Source organism: Leopardus geoffroyi, chromosome D2 (assembly GCF_018350155.1).
Source record: "Leopardus geoffroyi isolate Oge1 chromosome D2, O.geoffroyi_Oge1_pat1.0, whole genome shotgun sequence".
Taxonomy (NCBI): domain Eukaryota; kingdom Metazoa; phylum Chordata; class Mammalia; order Carnivora; family Felidae; genus Leopardus; species Leopardus geoffroyi.
Window position 1 is genome coordinate 24,169,683 of NC_059334.1, and position 24,930 is coordinate 24,194,612.

Sequence of the window (24,930 nt, forward strand, 5' to 3'; positions counted from 1 at the left end):
ATTATCTTCCAAATAAGGCAAAATCAAGTTTCACTTTAAGGATTGTTTTGAACATGAGATTGGAAGGGATACTTTAATAGCACAACCTGAAACGAGAAGTTTGCTTCTCTTTAGTTCATAAAATCACGAGGATTTTCAAGGCTACCGGCCCACTGGGGAGGCTCCGAGAGTCTCTCAAATTCTCATGAATCTGCCAGAGCCCCTCTCAGAAGTTTGGGGCCAAACACAAGACAGCTAGGGTGTAATGGGGATAGTATGGTATTTCGTGCCAGATGACCAGTCCCTGTCATTAGCTAGGTGACGCTGAGTAGGTCATTCACCTTGCTGAGCTTTTTATGTCCTCTTGTGTAAAATGGGGATATTCACAATAGACTTGAAAGGCGGTTCTGGGAAGATTACATGGATCTAAGTATGAGAAAGGGCTTTATAAATTGTGAAGTGTTATACAGATGAGTGATTATACTATGCATAATAATTTATTTGTAATTTTACAGTGTTAAGCAGGGTATGTAGGCAGAAAGGGGAATTGCAAAGAGCTGGGGAGTCCTGTAATCAACATTTGGGTGAGCAGTCCCCAAAATGTGATCAGAAAACACAACCTCTTAAGGTGAGCCGTGAATGACCAAAAAAAAAAAAAAGTGGGGAGAGGAAAGAGGGGAAGAGAGGATTCCATGATAAAATAAATTCAGGAAATGCAGCCTATTCCCTCCTGTAGATTGAAATGCCGGCTAGCAGGTTGAAGTCTCCAGGGCAGGGAGATTGTCTGTATAACTTTGCTAAACGCAGTGTATTCTGTACTGTGGTACCCTTTCCCTCGTAACACTTGGGTATATGCTCCCTTCTCTCCCCAGGAACTGGTTTCCTTGGAATACTTTGGGAAACAACCTACAGGAATACTTTGGAAAACAGTCTGCAAAGCAGGAATAATAGTGAATATCTATTTAGTGTTGCCTGTGCCTGATACAAACCTCAGTACTTTTCATCTTTTAACTCATGGATGCTTCCAGGAAGACACTGTTTTTTATGTCCATTTTAGAGATGAGGATCCTGACGCTCTGAGGTTGTCATTCCCCGGGTCACATGGTTAGCAGTTGACCAGTCGCGTGCCCTGCTGCTCTTTGATACAAGCTACCTTGTTGAATCCTACAAACAATTGAACTCATGCCTCCCAAACTCTCAAAGCAATTGATCTTAATGCTCACCATATACTGGTGCTGACAATAGGTAGACTAGTGCGGCCAACATTGTGGAGTATGTGATTTTTAAATGCGTAGCCTACTTTAAAGAGTTTATTGGTGTTACTAAGAGAAAAGAGTAGTAATTTCCGTTTTTAGCTACAACGCCACCTGTGGTCTTCTGTTAGCGAGCTCTGACCCCCTTTTCACTCTAGGATCTTTCGAACACTGCAGTGCTTCAAACTGGTTTTCTGTTTCTTATTCTCATCCTGTCCCCAAGCCTGAATTTCACCATCTGTTTCAATAGGTGCTTTAACACCTGGGATACTTGTTACCAAGCATTAATCCAGAGACCCAGCTCAGACATTCTCATTTAACCTAGCAGCAAGGTGGTCCAGGAATCTCTATTTAAACAAGCCCCTCAGCAGTTCTGCTATGACTGGTCCACAGAACATATGTCCTCTCTTGATCTTCATTTAAGCTCTGAGTGTGAGGACATCCTACCGAGCTAGCACTTGCCAAATGAGAACCTTGGCAGAGTATCAGTCAAAGTTGAGGCAAAAACAGACTTCCACTCAGAGGGTTCAACCGAAGAGATGTTAACAGAAGGAAGACGTATGGAGGTGTGGTTATGGTAAAGAGAATCCAGAGGATGGTTGAGGCACCCAGGGTCTAGTAATAGCAGGAAGCAAGGGGAGGAAATATTGCTAGCTGGTGAAAGCTGGAGACCTGGAGGAAGGGCAGTGGTATGGGGTGCAGCCACAGGCAGAACTATGAAACCAAAGCTGAGAGGGAGCAACGAAGAAATACCCCAGCTTCTCTCCACCCTCTGATCTCCTGTTGGTGTCTTCCATTTGCTGAACTAAGAAAAGGCCAGAGTGTGAGGAAGCCCAGTAATACAACCTTCAGGGGTCACACAGCAAGGTAGAGAGGCTAGATAATGAGTAGAGGACACCAAATAGTGAACAACCAGAAAATATTAATTTGAAATATTAATTGAACATTAATTGAAATTAACATCAGTTGAAAGCCTGCCATGTGCTTCATTTGTATCTACACTGTTGGAGATTCAGAATGCTAGAGACCCTGCTCCCGCTTTCAAAGAACCCACAGTCTACAAAGGGGGACTGAACATGAACAAATAAATTCAGTAAAATACCACAGAGTAACTGCATTTTAGGAGTTAAATTGATCTCAGTGATCCAAAATAACATTTCTGGAAGCAATAATCTGTTCTCCAGAACAAGGATCATCCTACAGGGACCAAATAGATCAGATTTACTGTCCATAAAGCCTCTGTCACAACAACACAACTCTGGAACTGTGCGAGTCTGCTGCTGTAGCAGTGTCAATGAATGGGCATGGCTGTGTTGCGATAAAACTTTATAAAAACAGGCTTCAGGTTGGATTTGGCCCAGAGTTTGCCAACCCTTGCTTAACATAAACCATCTCACAGAAATATCTAGAATGGGAATCTGTAGCACTGGTAACTCGTGATATGAAACCACAGAATTGTAACTGGAATTAATATATTAGTCACCAGCAATTTGTTTATTGTGTCTTTCATGAGAAAAGGGAAGTAGGTGCGGATATTAGAGATTGGGGAGAGGAGGAATTTTGCAGTGGAAATGATTTTCAGCGGATGATAGGTATTACGGGAAATGTGAATAAACCAGATTCTTCCTCCTCCTATGTTGCATCAGCTTACTCACTACTAACACTGTACAAAAGGAAGTAAGACAGAGCATATCCGTATCATCAACTTTCAATGATATTCTTCCACGGTGCACTGTGAGAGCACATTAGAAGGTGCTGGAGTTTTTATATGACTGCATTGCCGTGAGATTGAATAGTGGTTTCAGTTTCCAGTAGGTTTTATAAGTATCTCTTGCCTTCAGATGTTAAACTAATTTTCATATTGCACACACTAGAAAAAAAAAAAAAGAAAGAAAAATACTCATTCCAAACAACTGATGTTCTCCTTGGCATTGTGATAGAAAACAGAGCAGATGGTTTGTGGGAATGCACCAGGTGAACTTGTAGTTAGTTAGTGCAGGATAGTAGATAGAACCTAGAGAGAGGGCTCTTACCAGGTTTTATACTTGAAGTTTTTTTTTTTAAATTTAATAAATCAGTTAATTTATTTGTTTTATCATTCATCAGAAACCAAGATGGCAAGCAAGGATCTCTGCTGAGATAATGGCACAGGGTGGTTTGCTACCTTTTAGCCTTGCTTGGGGTTTTGGTTATCAGAACAGTGAAATAATAGCCACTTAAGGCTTTTCCTCCAGTTTTTTCCCTTTTTCCAGTTGTGTTTCTGAACCCCTCTTAAGATTGTAGGGTCTTGGAGTCCAGGATAGAAAGGCATCAGGGGAACTATGCCAAATACTCAGAACTGCCCTTCCCTCCTGGCTGCCTCTTCAGGTCCAGGCTATCCAACACAGTAGTCTTCAAGTTTCTTTTCTGGTGGATTTCCTAAAACCGTGCCGTCCAATATGGTAGCCACCAGCCATATGTGGCTATTAAGCCCTTGAAATATGGCCTGTCCAAATCAAGAGATGCTGTAAATGTAAAACACGTACCAGATTTCAAAAACTCAATATAGAGAAAATAATGTGAAATATCTCACTAGTAATTTTTTACATTGCATATGTGTTATAATAATATTGTGGGTATATTGGGTTAGATAAAATAGTTTTTTTAAAGGGTATACCCTAGAGAAACACTGTACTTATCCTATGAAATAGTACAAAATATTTTCTTAGTTTATATATATGTATAAAATCATTGTGTTGTGTACCTTAAATGAATACAGTATTATATGTCAGTTATATTTCAGTAGAACTGGAGGGATCAAGACAAAATTGAATTTTGCTTTTAGTAATAAAAATTAGAGCTAAAATAGATAAATGGGCTATTAAAGTTATTTCGTGGGGTTTTTTTTTTCCTTTTTAGATTTTATTTACATATTTGGCTCCCATTATGTTTCCATGAATAGCACTGCTTTCGATTTCTGAAACACTGTATTTGGGCCTTTACCCGGTTTTCAGTGGACGTCTAAATTTTATCATTGGTTTGACTGAAGTTTTTTGTTAATAGGAGGTAGAAAATGTTAAACATGATGTATGTGGTACTTGGCTATAATTTAAATGAGCGTATATGATTTGATAAAATCTTAAGTTTTAAAATCTGAGTTTATTAAATAATAGTATAACAGTTCTGAATAAATCATGTGAAATGTTTATCCTTAGGTTTTATCTAATTTACTTCAAAAGATCTGGTAGCCATGTAGAGCATTCCACCTATCTTTAAAGGGATCAGCATCATTAACCTTTATTGCTCTGGCTTTTCTGAATTCAGAACATCCTAACACAGGCCAAAGTACTCTATTTCTACTGCCAAGCCTCTCCTTTAACAGAAATTTGTGGAAGAAGGGAAAGATCAGAAACCTATGGTTTAAAAAGCCTTGACACAGCAATAAAGGAAGTTTCTTCGGAACCAGTATTTTGAGCGGTCTCTTTCGTAGTCCTAACAGCAGGGATGGGTGATGGGTAAAGAAGGACATTGGCTGTATTGAATGCGGTCTCATGGATAGAAGAGTGAGTGATGCAGATTTGAGGATCTGTCCCATTGCTACATAGGTAGGTTCCCCTAGGAAAGTTCTCTTATTCCCATTGGGTGGGGGTTTACCTCTTTGAAGATTACTGATTTAAGATGAGCCACTGATACAAGATAGAAGCCTTTGCCCTCTTTTCCTTGTTAAGCCACTCCAGAAGGCCTATGATAATAAGAAAGATAACAATGCAATCTATACAACTCTTCTTACCTCAAAGTGTGAGCTCTCGGAGGTCAGTGCAGGAATTTGGAGGTGGTCCAGCACTTTTAGGGTGGTCCACACACTCCTCAAGTGGTGAGATCTTTCCGAAAATAAGTCCCCAAAATGAGATGTCCGCCTAAACTCATGACCCTTCATCCAAAAAGGCCTGCCAGCCAGTGACTGCCACACTTTGCTCAACAACTTTCTCTAGATTCTTTCAACCTTTTCAGAAGAGCTGCTGGCCCAGAGCCTCGGGTGAGAGCTTTGGGTGAACTAATGGCCCAACTGCTCTCACTCCTGGATGGAAGGTTCAGGTGCTTAGTGCAGCACCGTCTGCAGGCAACTACACTTGTGAGCGCACCTGCCGGGGTCTGGGGTGGGGGGGTAACCAGAAATGAGGACACCAGTTCTGTGCCCTCCAGGAGTTCATAGATAGTTGCTAGCTGGAGAGAGGCCTCTTCTCCTCCCAAGAGCAACTCAGAGCACCTTCAGAAAATATAACCCCTGCCCCACATTCTCCTCTTGTTTTACTATGTAAAATAGACATAACATTTATCATTCAATTATTTAAAATTTTTTTGATGTTTATTATTTTTGAGAGAGAGAGACAGAGAGCAAGCAGGGAAGGGGCAGAGAGAGAGGGAGACACAGAATCAGAAGCAGGCTCCAGGCTCTGAGCTGTCAGCACAGAGCCCGATGCGGGGCTCGAACTCACAAACCGCAAGATCATGACCTGAACTGTAGTTGGCCGCCCAACCGACTGAGACACCCAGGCGCCCCATCATTCAATTATTTTTTAATGTGCAGGGGCATTAATTACACTCACAATATTACGTAACCATCCTATCTATTTCCTGAACTTTTTCATCATCCCAGACAGAAACTCTGCACTGGTTAAGCAACAACTCCGCATTCCCTGTCCCCTCCCCCCACAACCAGCTCCTGGCAACCTCTCTATTCTACTCTGTAAGAATTTGCCTGTTCTGGAAGCCACATAGGAATAGAATCATACAGTATTTGTCTTTTGGTGTCTGGCTTATTTCACCTAGCATAATGTTTTCAAAGTTGACCCATGTTATAGCATGTGTCAGAACATTCCTTTTTAAAAAAAAAAAAATAATAATGTTTTTATTTATTTTTGAGACAGAGACAGAATATGAGCAGGGGAAGAGCAGAGAGAGAGGGAGACACAGAATCGGAAGCAGGCTCTAGCTCTGACCTGTCAGCACAGAGCCTGACGCGGGGCTCAAACTCACGGACTGAGATCATTACCTGAGCTGAAGTCAGACGCTTAACCAACTGAGCTATCCAGGCGCCCCAGAACATTCCTTTTTATGGCTGAATAATATTCCGTTATTTGAACATACCACGTTTTGTTAATCTGTTCATCTATTGGGTTGTTTCCACTTTCTGACTATTATGAATAATACTGCTGTCAACATTGGTGTGCAAGTATCAGTTTGAGTCCTTGTTTTCGATTCTTTGGGCTATATACCTAAAAGTGGAATTATTGGGTCATGTAGTAATTCTATATATAACATTGAAATAACTTCCAGACTGTTTTCCGCCACAGACAGCTGCCCCACTTTACATGCTTATCAGCAATGAATGAATGTTTGAATTTCCCCACATCCTCACCAACATTTGGGAGTTTTTGGTTTTGCATTTGTTTTTTAAGTAATAGCCATCCTAGTGTGTGTGATGTAGTTATCTCATTGTAGTTTTGATTTGCATTTCCCTAATGGTTAAAAATGTTGAGGCTTTTTTTCATGTGTCATTTGTGTAACTTCCTTGGAGAAATATCTGTTAACATCCTTTCCCCATTTTAAAATTGGATTGTTTGTCCTCTTGTTGTAGGTGCTCTTTATATATTCGGGATTTGATCCCTTATCAGATATATGATTTGGAAATGTTTTCTCACATTCTGTGGATTGTCTTTTGACTTTTTTGACAGTGTCTTTTGACGCGCAAAAATTTTTAATTTTGATGGTATTTAGTTTACCTATCTTTTAATTCTTATTGCCTGTGTTTTTGGCACCATTGTGAAATCCAAAGTCATAAAGACTTTCCACTATGTTTCATAGCCTTGAGTCTTTAAAAGGATCCATTTTAAGTTAATTTTTGCATATGGCGTGAGATAAAGGTCCAGCTCATTCTTTCCCTATGAATATCTAGTTTCTGCACATCATTTGTTGGAAAGACTGTCCTTTCTCCATTGAAGGGTCTTGGCTCCCTTGTCAAAAATCAGTTGGCCATATATTTGCAAGTTTATTTCTGGTTTCTTTATTCTGTTCAATCAAGTTTTATCCATATGCCAGTACCACACTGTTTTGGTTACTATTGCTTTGTAGCAGTTTTTAAATAAGGAAATGTGAGCCCTCCAACTTCGCCTTTTTTTTTTCAAGATTGTTTTGACTGTTTGTGATCCCTTGAAATTTCACATACGTTTTCCAGATGTTCTCATCTTTTAAAAAATTACACAATTAAAATGCAGGCAAACAAAGGAGAAAATAATCACAGATAATCTCACAACCTAGAAGCATCTACTATTAACAAGTTTTAAGCATTTGTTTACAAAACAGCATGGGATACCACTTCACATCCTCTAGGATGGCTGTCAAAAGACAAATCATAGCAAATGATGGAGAAGATGTGGAGACACAAGAACGCTCACACGCTGTTGGAGAAAATGTAAAATGGCACAGCCACCTGTGAAAACAGTCTGGCAGTTCCCGAAAAGGATAAACATAGAGTTACCATATGACCCAGCAATTCCATTACTGGGCATATGCACAAGAGATATAAAAATATATGTCCACATAGAAACTTTTACACAAATGTTGATAACAATATTATTCATAATAGCCAAAAAGTATAAACAACAATAACGTCTCATTTATGGAATAGATAAATAAAATGTGGCATATCTATACAATGGAATATTATTCAGTAATAAAAAGAAAAGAGGTACTGATATACTCTACAATGAACATTTTACTAAGTGAAAGAAGCCGGTGACAAAGAACTACATATTGTATGATTCTGTTTATATTAAATGCTCAGAATAAGCAAATCTGTAGAGACAGAAAGTAGATTAAACAGTTGCCTACGGCTGGCCAGGGGAAGGGAGATGTGGGTGCAGGAGGGTTCAGAGTTTCTTCTGGGAGAATGGAAATGTTGCACATTTGATTGTAGTGATGGATGCACAACCCGGAGAATATACTAAAAGGTTGTATACTTTAAATGAGAGAATTGTCTGATATGCAACCCATATCTCAGTAATGCTATTAAACAAGAGACATAGGTTTGAATATATTGTTTCATACCTTTTTTTTTTTTACTTAATGTAACAGAATCTTTGCATGACCTGAAAGTTTTTTAATTTTGTTACTTTTAATAGACACACACTTTTAATGAAAATAGATATAGCATTCATTACATACACACACACACACACACACACACACACACGTGTCAATATAAGTCAATCCTACACTGTTGGTGTTTAATTCTCCATACACATGATGGGTTTTTTCCCCTAATATAAACAATGTTGGGATTTATGAGATTTAGCCTGATCAGTGTTGATTAGTTGTGAAATAATCATGTCCTTGAAAGTCATGACAAATAGTGATTAGTCATTTTGTTAAGACACACATTTGGATCTTACATGCTGAGAAGACTGATGTGTGGAAGTTAATTATTTTGCTATTGATCTGTACTGGATGACACCTTAATTAGGTTTATTCATGAGTGTGGGGGTTCAGGAGGGTCTCTCAAATGTGAAGGGTTTATACAGCTGCTGCAGTAATGGCATTGTGGTTCTTGCAATGTTGGCAAGTGTAAGACACAACTTGGAAATAAAAAGCCATATAGATTTATAAGGGGAAAGATGGCAGAAGTAATTATAATTATAATTTTTAAAGCCAGTTGGGCTAATGAGGTCAGGTTTCCTTCTCTTGTAACAACTTTGTCATAGTACCGGTAGAGGCTGGATCTTTGGTGTAGTTCCTTGTAAACCAAAAAAGGGTTGAGTTTAACTAGGTTCAAAGCCAATATAATTGCCTCACCTGGGCTGCTAGTAAATAAACAAATGTGTGAGTTCATCTCTGAGAAAACTTTGGGCACAATTTTTAGAGCAGGAGAAATTGTGTCTACGCCCTGGCTCCCTGGTGCGCTCATGGGTTCTTCATGCTTTCTTCTTCAGATAGTGAAATTCATTTATACTAAAAGAGAATGACTAACTATAGTTAAACAGTTTGTGAAAGGGAGGCAAGTGAAGGTAGGCCAGGGCCCTTAGAACCACACTCCAAATGCGGTCACCACTTCACCTACGTGTCAGTCTGGCCACATGGTCTCAACAGTACATGCACTTATTGCCTAACCACGGTCATGTGTGACACTGCCACTCGGCTGAGATGAGCCATGTGGAAAGAAGGTGCGGAATTCTCACAGTGAAATCTAGAGTGGCTCCTGGATGTGGCTTAGAATTCAGGCACCATTTGGGAAAACCTTGGAGGTGGGGCTGGCGTGCTTCCCAGGGGGTTCGTTTGTTACTCAGAGTCATGGCAGCGTTTGGTTTTAATTGAGCCTCGTATTCTTTTCTTTTTGGAGTGAGGAAGCAATGGTCAGGGCAAAAGCCAGTATCACTGTATTAATACATGGCTTTATATTTGTGTGCCCATGTATTAGAAGGGGCTTGCTTTGGGAAACAGCTAGTTAAAAACCCTGGATTTTGCATTTGAAATATTCTTTGTTCTGTTTACAACCATGCCCTGAGATATTTTCCCACATTTTCTTCTTTATAAGTTCCCCAGTGATGTTTTCGTGGCCTATCCTGGGAAGATCTGTCTTTCCATTTATCAAAACAAATGGCAAGCTGGGGACCATTTAAAGTAGTTTTTTTAGTTAATAAAGCCAATCTCCTTGTTCTGTTATGTTAAAAGTACATTATCTTTTTTATTGCCGGTTCTCTATGGCTAGGTCTGTTTTCTGTCTTAGCAACCTCAGGGCTGCCCCACTTGCTTACTGTGTAGAGAATTACAAAATCATCAAGGGTGGGGCAGCACCAGCTGACTTACAGTACAAACCATTTCTCAAAATAACCACAACAGTGCAATACTGATGTGTAATTTACGTCACAGTATGTTTTTATGAAATAGTTTGTGGCATTTTCATTTCTATTCCGGATGGAATCTTGTTCTCTCTCCCTTCTAATCAGGCATTTAATTTATTTTTATTATTAATATTTTCCACTCCTTGTCTTGGCATGCCTCCAATTTAACAGCTTTGATGAGGGGGGAAAAAAAAAGCAACCAACAACCGATCCTCCCCCGACCCCAGCTCCTCCCCAACATCAGTTTAACTGCAAATGTATTTTCCCCTTTGATGTGTACTTAACTCTGGGTACTGAGTTTACTGCCTTGAGAGAGCTTGAGAAATATGGTGGGACACATTACACATTTACACGGCGTTGTAACCAGGAATTGATAAAGTTGACGTACAACTTTGGAATTTTAAACACTTTCAACCAAGTCAGGCTATTTAGTCTCCTGCTCTGCTGTCTTTTGCTTTTACGAATGTCTTTCTGTATAATGTCCTGTAATTAGAACAGGAAATCATTGAGTAACTGTAAGATGAATAAGAGCACTTAGACTGGAAGGAAAATTACCTTCCGAGAAATTATATTCTCTCTCTCCTTTTTTTTTTTTTCCTGCATGTTACAATGTTGGTAATGATAGTAACAGCTGTAGCTACTCTTATCTGTAGAATTTTCATGCTTAGGTTTTCTGAAGTAAAAAAAAAAAAAAATCATTTTCAGTAATAATCAGAAATGAATGGACAGAAAATAGGAAATGCCTAATTATGACAAATATTCAGTGTCACAGCAGAGCAGCAATTAAATGGAAACTTCAATATAATTGTCAATAGCAGTAAGAATTGGAACAGTGCCAGGTATATAAAGTTGATGCTTTGCCGTGGGTTGGTTGCTAGGAGCACAGTGAAAAGTATAAAGCTTTGAGAAAGGAATGTCTAATGTAATAAAGTAACAGAAAGAAGCATAAATCATTGTAAGAGCCTCTCATATTGACATTATTTTACTTAAATTGTCTCAAAACTAGACATCAAGTTTTATAACAGGAGCAAATTCATATTTGCTTGGGGGGAAAAAGAAGAACACTGTATGTTGTCTTTGAAGGACTGGGGACTTTGTGTCTCAAACGTAGCCTTCATACATATTTGGAATCTTTTAAGTGAAAATCTTTAAATGTTTGTTTCTATTGGCATCCAAATGCATTTGCCCTAATGCGATTAGAGAACTAAAGGGCAAAATACTTGGCAGATTTTTCAGTTGAGGTAATTAGGTGCAGGAAGGAACATGCATACTTTTTCCACCAGGCTCTATAAAATCCTGGTGCAAAGATTTTTTTTTTTTTAAGATTTTTCTTTTTAAGCTTACTGATGTTAGAAGTAGATTATAGTGGTTTTCAGTAAGCATAATAGTGTGATGTTTCCGAAACAAGCCTTCCCCTTCTTCCCCCAGAATGAAAAAGAAAGTTACATTTCTAAATGTTGTGTAACAGATAAAAGCAAATTTCTCCTCCGGAATTTATGTTTTCAGCCTTCTGTGCATTTGGCCACCATTATCTGTTTAAAAAAAAATAGCATTATGGATATTTGAAAGTCAATGCTCCATTAATTCATTGTGTTTGCTATTTCATGCATCTCTCTTTGTATAAAGACAACTTGAGCAACGTGCTATTCAGAATGAATGCCTGCTCTTACCCTCTCTCCCCCCCCCCACCCCTTCCCCATTCCCAGCCCAACTCTGAGGATTAAAGCAATGGTATACAGTTACTGTTTGAAAAGCTTGGGTGGAGTCTCACGTTATAATTACAGTTTCTCTGTGGAATTCTGTTTTGGACTTTGAAAATATATAAATAAGTGAAAAATTGACATTGAGAGAGGTTAACAAAACGTGTAATTATGATATAAGCACAGGATTAGAGTAATTTTGGTTGAGCATTACAAGCAGTGTACTTTAGGTATTAACTTTTAATAGGCAAAATTCTTTTCACTGAAGTTGAAATGAGGTTTAGTAATTTTGGGTCTCTTATTCCCTTTGAATATTTCGTTTAAAAATATTTCACTTTCTTTTTTGGTGGGGAGGGGAATTGAGAAATGGGATGACATTTTAATAGAATATCATAATATGGCTTAAAATTTCAGTCTTTGGTACCAACAATTTATTGCTGATCATTTTCTGTTAACAGAAATCAAGTAATGCATACATAATCCAACCAACTATAGCTGACTAGAGTGTGTTAGAATAAGATTCCTTGGGGTAATACTTTGATTTCTTTTCCTATGTGGGTGTGGTTGAAAGAAAATCTTTGTTCCAGGAACACTCTGTTTATCTTTCGCTAAACAAATGTGCAATTTATCCATTCTTTATTCATTCTTAGATTTATCTGCTAGACCTATTATGAATTGGAAAGGGAAAAATATCCTATGCAGTATTTATTGGCAGCCTCCGTTTCATGGGTAACTGCATAGGAGTGTTTGTTTATATGTACATGAAATGCAAAAGGAGGAAAGTAGTAGCTGAGGAATTTAAATAAGAGTTCTTGAAAGGATTGTTTGGCTTTATTTGTTTCTTAGTATACTAGGGCAAAATAAAATGTGACAGCTGGTGAACAATTTAATAGTTTTGTAGCTGTATGAGGAAGACGTTAATTTAATGCAAAGGCTTAGGGGGAAGTTATAGGATCATGAGTTTAGATCTGGAAAAGTCTTCCAAACTCATAATTTTATTCTCTGCTTTACATACTTTCCTGTGAAGGTGACTGTACTTGGGAGAAAAAAATTCTTCTCCAGTTGACTAAGCATGTCTACCAAATTCTTCTAGGGTAAAGTTTCTCTGAGGTATCTTCACTCGGAGAAATTTTACCCTAGATGAATGGTTGGTTCTTTCAGATCACACCTTCACTATGGATCTTCTCTTCACTCTCACCTAGAATGTTTTCTTAACTTTCATGGAAGTCCTGAGGGTCTCATGGCTTTGTCTGTTTTTGTTGTTGCTGTTGTTTTTTTTTGTTTTGTTTTTGTTTTTTGTTTTTTTTTTTTATTAAGGACAATTCCTTTCATGATGTCTAATTGTAAGGTTGGAAATTTACCTCTGTCCAAACAATGCCAAAGTTCTGGTCCAAATGGATGATTCTTTTCGTAAAGAGCAAAAGTATCATAATTTTTTGGTTTGGTAGTAGTAAGTAGCATTGCCACATTAAACCAGGTCCCAGCTGGACCTCTAGATTCTTAGTATGGAAGAGGTTAATGAGGCACAGGGGTTCTGGGCTTGCACAACCTGAAGTTGGCTTTAGTTCCTATTTTATGGGTAGAAAGCAGGAAGCTGATATACACAATCCTCCTCTTATCCATGGAGGATACATTCCAAGACCCGGCGTGGATGCCTGAAACTGCAGATAGCACCAAACCCTATATATGCTGTTTTTTCCTATTAATACACACCTGTGAAAAAGTTGAATTTATCACCTGGGCACAGTAAGAGATGAATAATAATAACTAATAATAAAATTGAACACTAATAACAATATACTGTAAGAAAAGTTATGTGAAAGTAGTCTCTCTCAAAACACCTTATACTGTACTCACCCTTGTTCTGTGATGATGTGAGATGATTGGATGCCCGAGCGAGGAGAACAAGTGAGGTGGATGATGTAGGCATTGTGACGTGGCGTTAGGCTACCACTGACCTTCTGATGATATGTCAGAAGGCGGATCATCTGCTTCCAGACCGCCGTTGACCACAAACCGCAGAAAGCGAAACCGCAAAAAGCAAGACCACTGTACATGAAAGATGTGTCAGTGCTGCTAGATCATTACAATGTGACTTGCAATGTTCCCAAATAACAGCAAGCTAACTGAACCGGAGTAGAACCTGGCTTGTAGCTGGCTGAATCCTACAGTTCTTGATGAAACAGAGGTTTCGTATTTTACATGACCAAAAGCCATCATCCTCCTCCCTAATATTGTAAGTTGCTTAAATTTCTAATAATAATATGTCAAATAAACAAAGATTTTCTTTCAACCACAGCCACATAGGAAAAGAAATCAAAGTGTTACCTTAATGATAATAATTTTGCTATTATTAGTATTTGTGACATTTTGTTATAATGAAAAGCCCGTCAAACTTGGAATTAAAAGACCAGGTGGCAATCACACCTCTGTCACTTTGCTTCCTTGAGATCCTGAACTAGTCACTTGGGTGTCTGAACTTGTTACCCCACCTCTGAATTGGGGGATGTTCAGAAGCAGTAAATCCAACTAATAGGGTTGTTGTGAGGAACAGAAGAGATGTGTTTTGTGAAAGACCCTTGTAAATTTTTGTGTTCTATTATCAGTACTACAAATCATAGTATTTCTAAACAAATAGTCCCTCCGTCCCTTGTATTTTTGGCTAAGAGAGCTTGTTTTCATTTGGGGTCTTCTGTAACACCTACAATAATCCTGGGAAAGTGGCAAGAAGAAGGGAATTCGGTCCTATATTCTTTTCTGGATACAGTGGGGGTTTTGATAGAAGCATATACCTAAAAACAAGTTATAAATATATATATTCTTGGGAACCCCAACTTAAGATGTTTCAACTTAACAATTTTTTTACTTTACAATTGTGTAAAAGCGATATGCATTCAATAGAAACTGTACTTTGAGTTTGAATGTGAATCTTTTCCCAGGCTGGCAATATGGGCACAATACTGTTTGGTGCCTGCCATCAACCCCCAGCCACAACTCCCAGTCAGCCACACGGTCACGAGGGTCAACAACTGACACACTGGTACCATTCTGTACCCACGCAACTATTCTGTTTCTCACTTTCAGTAAAGTACTCAATAAATAACATGAGATATTCAATACTTTATTAAAACATAGGCTTTGTGTTAGATGATTTTGCCCAATCTCAGTGTTCTGAGCACATTTAAGGTAGGTGAGGCTAAGCTACGGCGTTTGGTAGATTGGGTGTATTCAATGTCTTTTCAATTTAGGGTATTTTCAACTTATAATGGGTTGTCGAGACATATTCCCATTGAAAGTGGAGTGTGTGTGTGTGTGTGTGTGTGTGTGTGTGTGTGTTTACACATACATACAGAAACAGAAATCAAAACCCAAACTGAATAAATTATTATACATCTGTGCAAAAGCTAAATTCAGACTCTGAGGTAGTGGTTTCAAAGTTTAATGTGCATGAACTACTTGGGAGCTTGTTAAAAATGTAAATTCCTGGGTCCTAACCTTCAAGATTCTGAGTTAGTGGTTCTCAATAGGCCCCTAGGGCCTGCCTTTTTACAGTTACTCTATGCGATTCTGATGCGGGCAGTCCTGGGAGCACTCTTAGAGGTAATATCTCCAAAATGAATGGATATCATAGGACATATTTCCATGACTTGGACCAGAGGGAAATTGCTAGCTTTTCTTCCAACAGAAAGAGGATTCATGGCTTGGCTTGTGTTTTGGGAACTGCATGAAGAAAGAGGGATAAATGTTTGGAGCTAGGATGAGGTGAAGAGAAAAAACAAAAACAAACAAACAAACAAACAACAACAACAACAAAAACCAGGTCATTTCTAAGCACGAAAGATAGCCAGGGAGCAGATTCCAGAGAATTAGGGAGAGGTTAGAGATGGCATTATCATGAAAAATGATCAGAGAAAAACAGAAAGAGAATGAAGGGACAAGAAGGAAGTGAAATGGTCCCAAGAACGCAGGTGACATCTTCTGCTATAAAACTAACCCTGAAGCATCCATTCTTCTGCCATCATTCCACCTAAAAAGCAGGATGCCTTCCATTTCATTTCAAGACCACTTGGAGAAACTAGTGCAACCATTGCCCCCGTACAGAAAGCCAACAGCACAACCAAGATAGAATTTTGGAAGCTGTGTATAGATTTGCACAGTATTTACTCTTTACAGACATGGTATTAGGTGACGAGCATGCTGAAATAAGTCCTCAGAGTCCGTGGTTATACCCTCTCTCATCCACAATGTCTTGGACAAATACAGCATAATAATACAGTTGACACGTTGGGGGCCGCTTCAGTGGTCTGGAGTTCTGATGATGTTTGGTGGATAGTTCCTATAAAATTCTTTGTGCTTGAACTCTATAGAAAGCACAGATTTGAACCCAAAGTGTGAACTAGGGTCTGGGTCTGCCATAAAAATCTCAAATTTAAATGCCTTGGGGCATATTTCAGCATCTTAAAAACTGTACTTCATTTGGGGACTTGCCTTCAATGTAAACATATTTCCTTTTAATTCAGTATGGCAGCTGACAAAGTGACTACCCACAACCAGGCAGGAGTCTAAGAAATGTAAACTGTTAAAAGATGTCATCTTGAAAGCAGCTAAACATCTCCATTCTCGAAGAAGCCTCCAGCCTGAGGAACTAAGTGAACATAATTAGAAATACATCTGGGTATTGGCCTCCTATCTGAAAAGGTCACATGCACACCTTCCACTGGTACTGGTTATATTCTATCATTTGTTCTGTCCTGACTCATTTGTCTCCCACTGGTTACCAGATGGCCACGATAATGTTGGTATCCTTAACAACTGTCTTGTGCAATTCCCTGCAGCATGGTAAAGACTCAAAATATTGAGTGTTTTCCCTTTGGATAAGCCAGTGACATATCTGGGAATTGCTTACAAACGCCCTGACGGAGTGGTTATAAAGAGTGATGGCAGACTGGGTCATGGAGCCTAAATTCAGCTTGACATTGTGCAGGTGGCAGGCTACCAAAGGGGAGTTTTTGCCATTTCTCAGGCTTAAGATGAAGGCAGGATTCCTCCATGCAGAATCTGGTTTTTATAAATAATCACTTAATATAGAGAGGTGTAGATAAGCATTAAGATCATTGTAAAAGAGAGTTTCATTAAAGTGGCTGAAATGTTCTGAGCTAAGTTGGTTCTGATGGAGCTGTCACAAGGATGCTTGGGGAGTCCTCTCAGCATGGTTCTCTGAGTTGTGCCAAGTTACCAGATGGATTGGAGGAACATTAGAAGGTAGGGGGTAGGAGAAGGGGGGAGGGCAAAGAAGGTGGAGGTATCAATCAAGTTGGGATAGATCATGCTGCAAAAACAAATAACCCCCCAAATCACAGCCTCACTTACAACAACAAAGGTTCCTTTTGTGCTTGTGTTCTGTGTCCATTTAGGATCAAGGACGGGTCTCTGCTCCATGTGATTCTTACTCCAAGACCCTGACTGGCAGAGTAGCCACTATCTGAATCATTACAGATGCCCAGGACAAAGGGAAAGAGAGTGTTGTCAGTCAAACACTGGCCCCTAAAGTAGCCACTCACTTCTGTCACATTTTATTGGCCAAAACAAGTCACATGGTCACTTGACTCCAGTGGGCCAGGAAGCACGGTCTTTCCACACGACCATAAAAAGAACCAGAAATATTTGTTGAATGGCACTACCCACCACCAGATTTGATGATGATGCTATTTGAACTTATGGACATCTCTCTGGGGTCAGATGACCTTTACAGAGACTTCCAGCACTGAAAGAATATATAATCCAAAAATGTAGCAATACCAGACTCTGGAAATATGTATAAAGAAGCTCCACAAAATTCTGATTTTTCCTATGATGAGTGACTTTAATGCTTAAAATATATATCAGACTCTTTCAAAACAGTTTTTTGGTTCTGCTGCTTTCTGGTGACCCAAACATTGTTTAATCTGAATCTGTCTATGAGATCACCCCATCTCTTTCTTTTCCCCACTTTTTCTTTTCCCTGCCAGTAACCCAAGGTTTTTTAGTGGAATTGGGTTGGTGAGGTGGGGCTGGGAGAATGCCCACGTCAGCCAGACAGAGACAAACATGACCTGGTAGAAGAGTCTCACTGAAGACACATTTTAATACAAAACCAGAGTGATCACTGAAATCATGCCATAACCTGGACAGCTCTTTGTTGGAGGGAAGAAAGTAATGGGAGCTTTTTCTCGTTTGTCTAGGGGAGGATGAGGAAGAAACCAACGTGATCGTTCTCAGCTACCCTCAGTACTGCCGGTACCGATCGATGCTGAAACGCATCCAGGATAAGCCGTCTTCCATTCTAACGGACCAGTTTGCGTTAGCCCTGGGGGGCATTGCGGTGGTCAGCAAGAACCCTCAGATCCTGTACTGTCGAGACACGTTTGACCACCCAACTCTCATTGAAAATGAGAGTATATGCGATGAGTTTGGTGAGTCTTTTTTTTTTTTTTTTTCCTACCTGAAACTTGCGCGTGTGTGTTTAGTTGTTTTCGGTTCTTGTAAAGAGCGGTGATGGGGAACAAGGCTTATTTTCACAATCTCTGTGTGCCACCCCTCCCCTCCCCTCCCCCCAAAATTATTGTGGCGTGAAGTGTCATTGCCTCTTCGGCAGCCTCTGTTTACCAGGGTAAAAGGTTATTATTTAGAATTTGTTGTTCGGTATAGGGTCCAAAGTTGCTTGGTCGACCTTGAAATTGGACTTTCAGACAAGAAGCTTCCGTGTTAGTTCTTTCTTCAAAGGCTTTGGCTATTTGGATACTGATTTTTGTTTTTAATTGATCATGCCCTTTTCCGTGTTATAAGGAACTATAAAAATGCACCAGTTGTGACTACTTCAGTACTATAAAGGTGAACAGATAGACTGATGATAGATAGATCCCCATGCCCCTTAATTTTTTTAATATATATATATATATATATATATATGTATGCACATATATATCCATCTTTGGTGGGCACAGTGTATAAAAAAATATAGAGAGATTTATTTATATATCTATATTCAGATATCTGTGTACATTTTTATACTTATTTATATATCTATATTCAGATATCTATATATATTTTTTGTACACCATGCCCACCAAAGATGGATATATGCACACATATCTTTATCTGCATCTCTGCCTAGCTGATCAGTCATGTGTCTCTATAGATAGAAGTGAAGGAGGAGAAGAGATATACATTTGGGAGACCTTGCATGATGCAGTGAATGACTGGAGGCAAGCCAGGGTCACATCTCTCACATCTTCATTTTCTCATCTGTTTGTTGAAGAGACTGGATCATATCGTGGTTCTCAATAGGCTGGGCAGGGATATCAGAATGCCCTGGGGGTGCTTTATCAAGTTATAAATGTTCCCTGGAAATTCCTGTACTTACAGAGGCATGAAACTCCCCCACCTACCCCTTCTTTGGGAATTGCCACCATGGAGCGACCAGTATGATGACCGACCCATGCTGAATCTCTCATGGGTCCTGGGGTGAAGAAGAGTCTGAGACCACTGGCCCAGAGGGAGCACTAATGGGGTCCTCTTGAGTTGGAACACTCCTTGATTCCTTTGGCTAATGTTTTCCCAAGGATCCCTAGTTTGTGGGTTATTCAGATTCAGATTATTCTGCTAACAATTGCAGGCCTCAGCATGGTTTGAGAAATCCACTGTATTCATGACCTCAGCAGCCTTCCACCTGTTTCAAGGGGGTGTTGTACGTAGGGGTGAGGATGAGGGGATGATGTATAATCCAACAAAGAAGGGAGAAAAGAAGTAGGGCACCTAGGTTCATTGGACCTGGCTTTTTCTTTTTTCCTTACAAACTTTTTTGTCGGATGCCTTTCACAGCTCTGGCTTACCGAACGACTGCCATTCTATAAGAGAATAGTAGTGTTTCTATAAGTTATTTTCTCCTTTTTCCAAGAAGAATTGTTTAATACTCAAATAACCTTTTGTATTCAAGTAGATGAATGTGTCCAATACATTTTTTAATACCTTCTCTTTTCAGATCAACCTCTACAAATCTTCCCTTTTTAACACTTCTGTTTTGAGGGTTGTTTTTTTTTTCCCCATATCCCTGACATCCAAACCCCTCTGTCCTGCTTGCCACTGAAGAGGTCTGTAAATTTCTGACACAAAATAAAACTGAAAGAATGCTTTCCCTCACTTAAGAGTATTCCAAGAGCATCACAATGTAACATGATGAAAAATGTTTTAACCTTTTTGGCTAATTTAAGAGTTATTAGTCATTGAGCTTGAAAGCTGTTGTGTCTGGAATTGGTAATAGAAAGAAGTTCCAATTTAACAGTGATCACAATGGTTGTTAAGAGTTACTAAATTAGTTTTAAATGTTCTCACAAACACAAGCATCTGACTTTTGAATGTTTTCCTGAACTTTCTTCTGGTAAAGCTAATTTTAATGCTGTTTTTCTTCTCCAGCCTCTTAAAGTGGAAGCTTTCTTTTGGAATAAAGGTACCTTTAAAGAGCTTTTAGATGGCTAGCCTAATCATTAGAATATTAGATTTTTCTTTAATCTTTAATATTAGTTGAGTTTGTACTTCATATAGTATTTCATTCTCCTAAGTGGACACCCTTTCCCCCCCGCAAAAGAGCTTATTTTGACCTGATTTGCATACCTTCGCCAACATCCCTCCCCCACCTTCCACGTTGGGTCACACATCTAAATTTCCAGAAAACACCCTTTTAAACCTCCAATTGGTTGTATTTGAAAGCAACATGGGTTAAAGAGTTTGTTAAAATGTGGGGTTGGGTTTCTCCAACCAACTAACAGTTGGTAGGAGAACATAAATTTCATTAGCATTAAACAAATGTTCCTAATATTAAACACTGCCAGATGACTGAAGCACTTCTGTCAGATTACCGCGAGTGCCAGGGGGCCCACAGATGAATTTTCTACACAGTATATATTCTGTACCACACATTTGGTGACTTCAGTAATTGGTCAAATGTAATTTAGGTAACAGTATGCCTAGGCTGTAAAAATCAAATTTTATTAGCCATATCACCAGGTGGGTGAATGGTGGAGCTGATGGCAAAGGGTTTATAGCATTTATCAGCTACACCTTTGACACATGGAATTCATAAATTGCCATAACGTACCTGCAAGGCCCTTCTCAAAAGGACAGTGTCTGCTTTCCTATGATTAAATAATGTTTGTTTTATTAACTAATATATTTTCTGCTTTCTCCTCTTAAATGGGATTATGGAGTGGGGGTGAGAGAGGGCGTTCAGAAGATAAATAAAACACGGTTCTTGCTTGCTTGGAGGATTTAAAAATCTAATTGGGGAAGACAGGATTAACACACCTGAAAGGTTAACTAATGTTACAAGAAAGTCAATGATTAAGTATTTGGTGAGTGTTGCAGAAAGCAAGCACAGGAGGAATTTAGCACTGGGCTGGCCGGGCAGGGAGGGGGGTGATCCTTGGAGGGGGGTCAGGGAAAGCCTCATGAAAAAGGCAGGACTGGGTCTGGTTTTAAAGGACAGGGAGAGGGGCGCCTGGGTGGCTCAGTCAGTTAAGCATCTGACTTCCACTCAGGTCATGATCTCATAGCTCGTGGGTTCGAGCCCCGCATTGGGTTCCACGCCAACAGCACAGAGCCTGCTTGGGATTCTGTCTCTCCCACTCTCTCTGCTCCTCTCCCACTCGTGCTTTCCCTCTCAAAAGTAAATAAATAATAAAAACTTAAGAGAAAAAAAAAAAGGATAGGGAGAAAGGCTAATAGAAAAGTTTTGGAAATACCTAGATCACTGACAATTCATGTCCTGACTCTCCATGTTAAGAATGGCTGCCTTCACCCTGGGTGAACCGTTGTCCTTCCCTTACTTGGTTTGCCCCCAATAAATGGACTGGTGCCTTCTCTTTACCAGGGGGACAGGAATATGAGTCTGTGGACCAGGGCTGGGACGAACCCAGGCAGTGGCTTTAGAGCCCAAACTAGGCTTTCTTGGGCAGAGATGACCCACATCCTCTGTGCGTGTGACAGCCTCTTCCAACTGCTCAGACATCATCCCCCCTCCCCACTGTTTCAATGTTGTCCACTGAATAACAGGTTTAATTGAACAATAAAAGTAAGGCTTTTAAATCTACAATGAATCCCTATAAATAAATTCTCCATGGAATTTTATGAAGCTGTTTAATGAAAAGTTTGATTAGAAACTATTAAAGAAAAATAGAATAGATGAAATTTCATCATTTAGTCCCACATTACAGTGGTGTCATTTTGATTTTTATTTACATTGAGATATTCAGAATAGAGTAAATATATCCTGGTTTTAATTAACTATCCTCCTTACTTGGGAAAGGTTATTTTAGGCTTGAAGGGTTTTGATAGCATACCATCTGCTTTCGTCCCTGTATTTTATTCAAGTCCCTTCCCTGCTTACAGCGCTGTGCGATATCTAAACCTATGACATAAGCATAAATCGAATCATATTAATGGCAGGTGATTGAAAAGCTTGAGCCTCGACATCCTGCCTGAATCCTTCCGTCTTGTCAGTTACAATGCTCTTAAAGGCAATGTGCTGTTTTCTCAGCACAAGAAAAGGGACTATTTTTAAAACTAAAGCAATGGACTCCCCATTAAAGCATTACGAAAACTGGTTGTATTGCACATGCAATTAGGAAATGAGATTATAATAATAATGAAGGGACAGTGACATTACGAATGACAATTTTTCTCATAAAAATCTCTCCCCTGTGCATAATTCCTGCCCCCACTGTCCTGTTAGACTCTCCTAGCACGAGGCATTCTTCAACCATCCCCCCACCTTGCTTTTACCTCTTTTTATAATTTGATTCCTCTTTTGTAAAACGCATACCATCATTTATATCATGCTATTGTCTGGACGGTAGGAAAAACATACACGTGCACCCATTTTGCCTATTTTCCCTGTTAGAACAATAAAATGCCTACCAGTTTGTCATGCGTGCTGTTTACATGACTATCACACGATTGATTTCACATGTGTGAAGTGTTGACAGCCAACTCCAAACAGAGGTGTGCACAGTACAGTAGGTACATGGACAACTTTAAAGTACCAGCTTTATCAGATGTAAGGTGGACCCAGTATATATAAATGAGATGAAATCAGTCCGTAAATATGGGTGGAACTAAATGGATTAAGATATGGTTAATTAAAAATATAACAAAAGATACAGTTTATTTTAGTCTGAGTTTTGAATTACAAAGAGACATAAGACATTCTCCTAAGTTCTTTGGAGTCGGGGTGTGTGTGTGTGTGTGTGTGTGTGTGTGTGTGTATTCCTTGACCAAGGAATGGGATGGAGTTAAAGGAAGGATGTGGTAATTCACCTGAAAAGAGCAGAGATGAGATGGACTGCCGTCTTGGCATTTGGTCCACGTGCAGGAAACCATGAGGTCCTCCCCTCAGGGAGAAGGTGGCTACATCAGCATTAAAACATACCCTTTGCTGAAGCGCAAGGAGCATGGCACCATTTAGGGGAAAGAAGTGCCAGGCTTACAAACAAGCACAGTATTAATCAAGGCTCGCCTGTCTGATTTGCTATTCCTCTGGGCAAGAGATGTAAGTCCCCTCACTTGTCCCATCTTTAAAACCGGGTAGTAATAGCTCATCGCCAGACTCAGACTAAATCTGTATCCGCTTGACCAAAAAAAAAGTCCTCATGGTGAATGAAGATTCTCTACTGTTTCTATTAGAACTTAGGACTTGGACAACTTAGAATCATCTACACTGATCTTGCTCTGTAAATAATAAAGGAACTGTTCCTCTAAGGCCCTGGGACTCTTTCTAGAACCATAATGGAAAAGAAAACTTTCCTACTTTTTACAGTATGTTTTAAAGAATCTTTTCTGACTCTGCACTGAACTTTCCATTTCTGTTTTCCTGTTGGGTGAAATAATGACATTCTAGACAAAAGAAGAAAAAGCCAAGGGAGGGAGGAAAACAGAAGAGGAATGAAACTTTGACTTCTTATGAAAGAAAATTCAGGATGCATAAAATTATTTTGAAGCAGAGGACGAGCTGGACTGTGCCTCTTCCCTCTAAACATCACATGTTTTGCTGGAAATGAAAGGAAAGGCAGTTGTTTTGTTAAGGATCATGGGAATTTGTAAGTGAGTAAACATTTTTTTTTTTTCCTTGCCAAAGTAGGTTTCATGGTCACAGTGGATTTCGATGATCAAATGGCCTTGCTCCTGGCCCCTGTCCACATTCAGGCTTTTGCTGCCTGCCTGCAGTGCCCACCGATCTCCCAAATGATAACAAGGCAGATGTTTCTCTTTAATTGAAGCAGAGTGGAAAAGGAGCCATGCTTCTTGTATATTGCTATTTATGCAGAAGACCTTAACCTTCAGAGATCTCTCTTGGAGGAGTGTTTTGTCTTGGAAATTTTCTAGAGATTCTGTTTGCCATTAGATAGTGGCCTACCCAGGACCATGCTTGGTACTTTCTGTTTATTGCATGTGCTGCCCAAGTAGGGGCAGAGGAATGTTTAAGTTCATCATACAACGTAGTAAATGTAGTGGTATATCGGATGTGCTCAATAGTACATGTAATGATTAACATATGGCCTTGGCTTCCAGGACGCTAAGACACAAAGAGGGCTGGAGAGCAGAACTCCTGGGGCAGAGGCATTGGAAGCTAGGGTACCATCTCTGTGGAGGGTTAACGAACAGAATTTTTATGTTGTTACTGCAAGTTAACTTTCAGAGTCATGCTATATGGAATGGGTAGGATTCACGGATTTCTTTTCTATTTTTGGAACTTGAAGGGATATTTTAAAATAACTGTGGACTCCTTTTGTAGCCGAGGGGACTCAATGGGTTATTAAAAACTATTTGGACTCACGGGTACAATAAACTCTTGTTCACTCCAGAAGAAAGGATTTGTGTCTATATTGGCTAATATTTCACCTAGCATTTCATTTAGAAAAGCAAGAAAGTTATATCCCATTACATTAGCAAGATCAACATATTCCTCTCTAGGGTGAAATAGATATTTTTATCAGTTAACACACACACACACACACACACACACACACACACCACAGGAAAGAACCAGGTCATTGAAAAATCACAGGCAAAAGTGCTACTTAGGGTAGGGAT

The 24,930-nt window shown here is 39.4% G+C and overlaps 1 protein-coding gene across 1 annotated transcript in view; it reads left to right on the plus strand.

Annotated features, from left to right (window-relative positions):
- The window catches only part of ARID5B (AT-rich interaction domain 5B), a 179,512-nt gene that overhangs the window by 69,928 nt on the left and 84,654 nt on the right, over nucleotides 1–24,930 (plus strand). Inside the window, exon 4 of the mRNA XM_045437536.1 lies at nucleotides 18,030–18,260. Within this exon, the coding sequence (XP_045293492.1) occupies nucleotides 18,030–18,260 (231 nt within the window). The remainder of the gene's footprint in view (nucleotides 1–18,029; nucleotides 18,261–24,930) is intronic.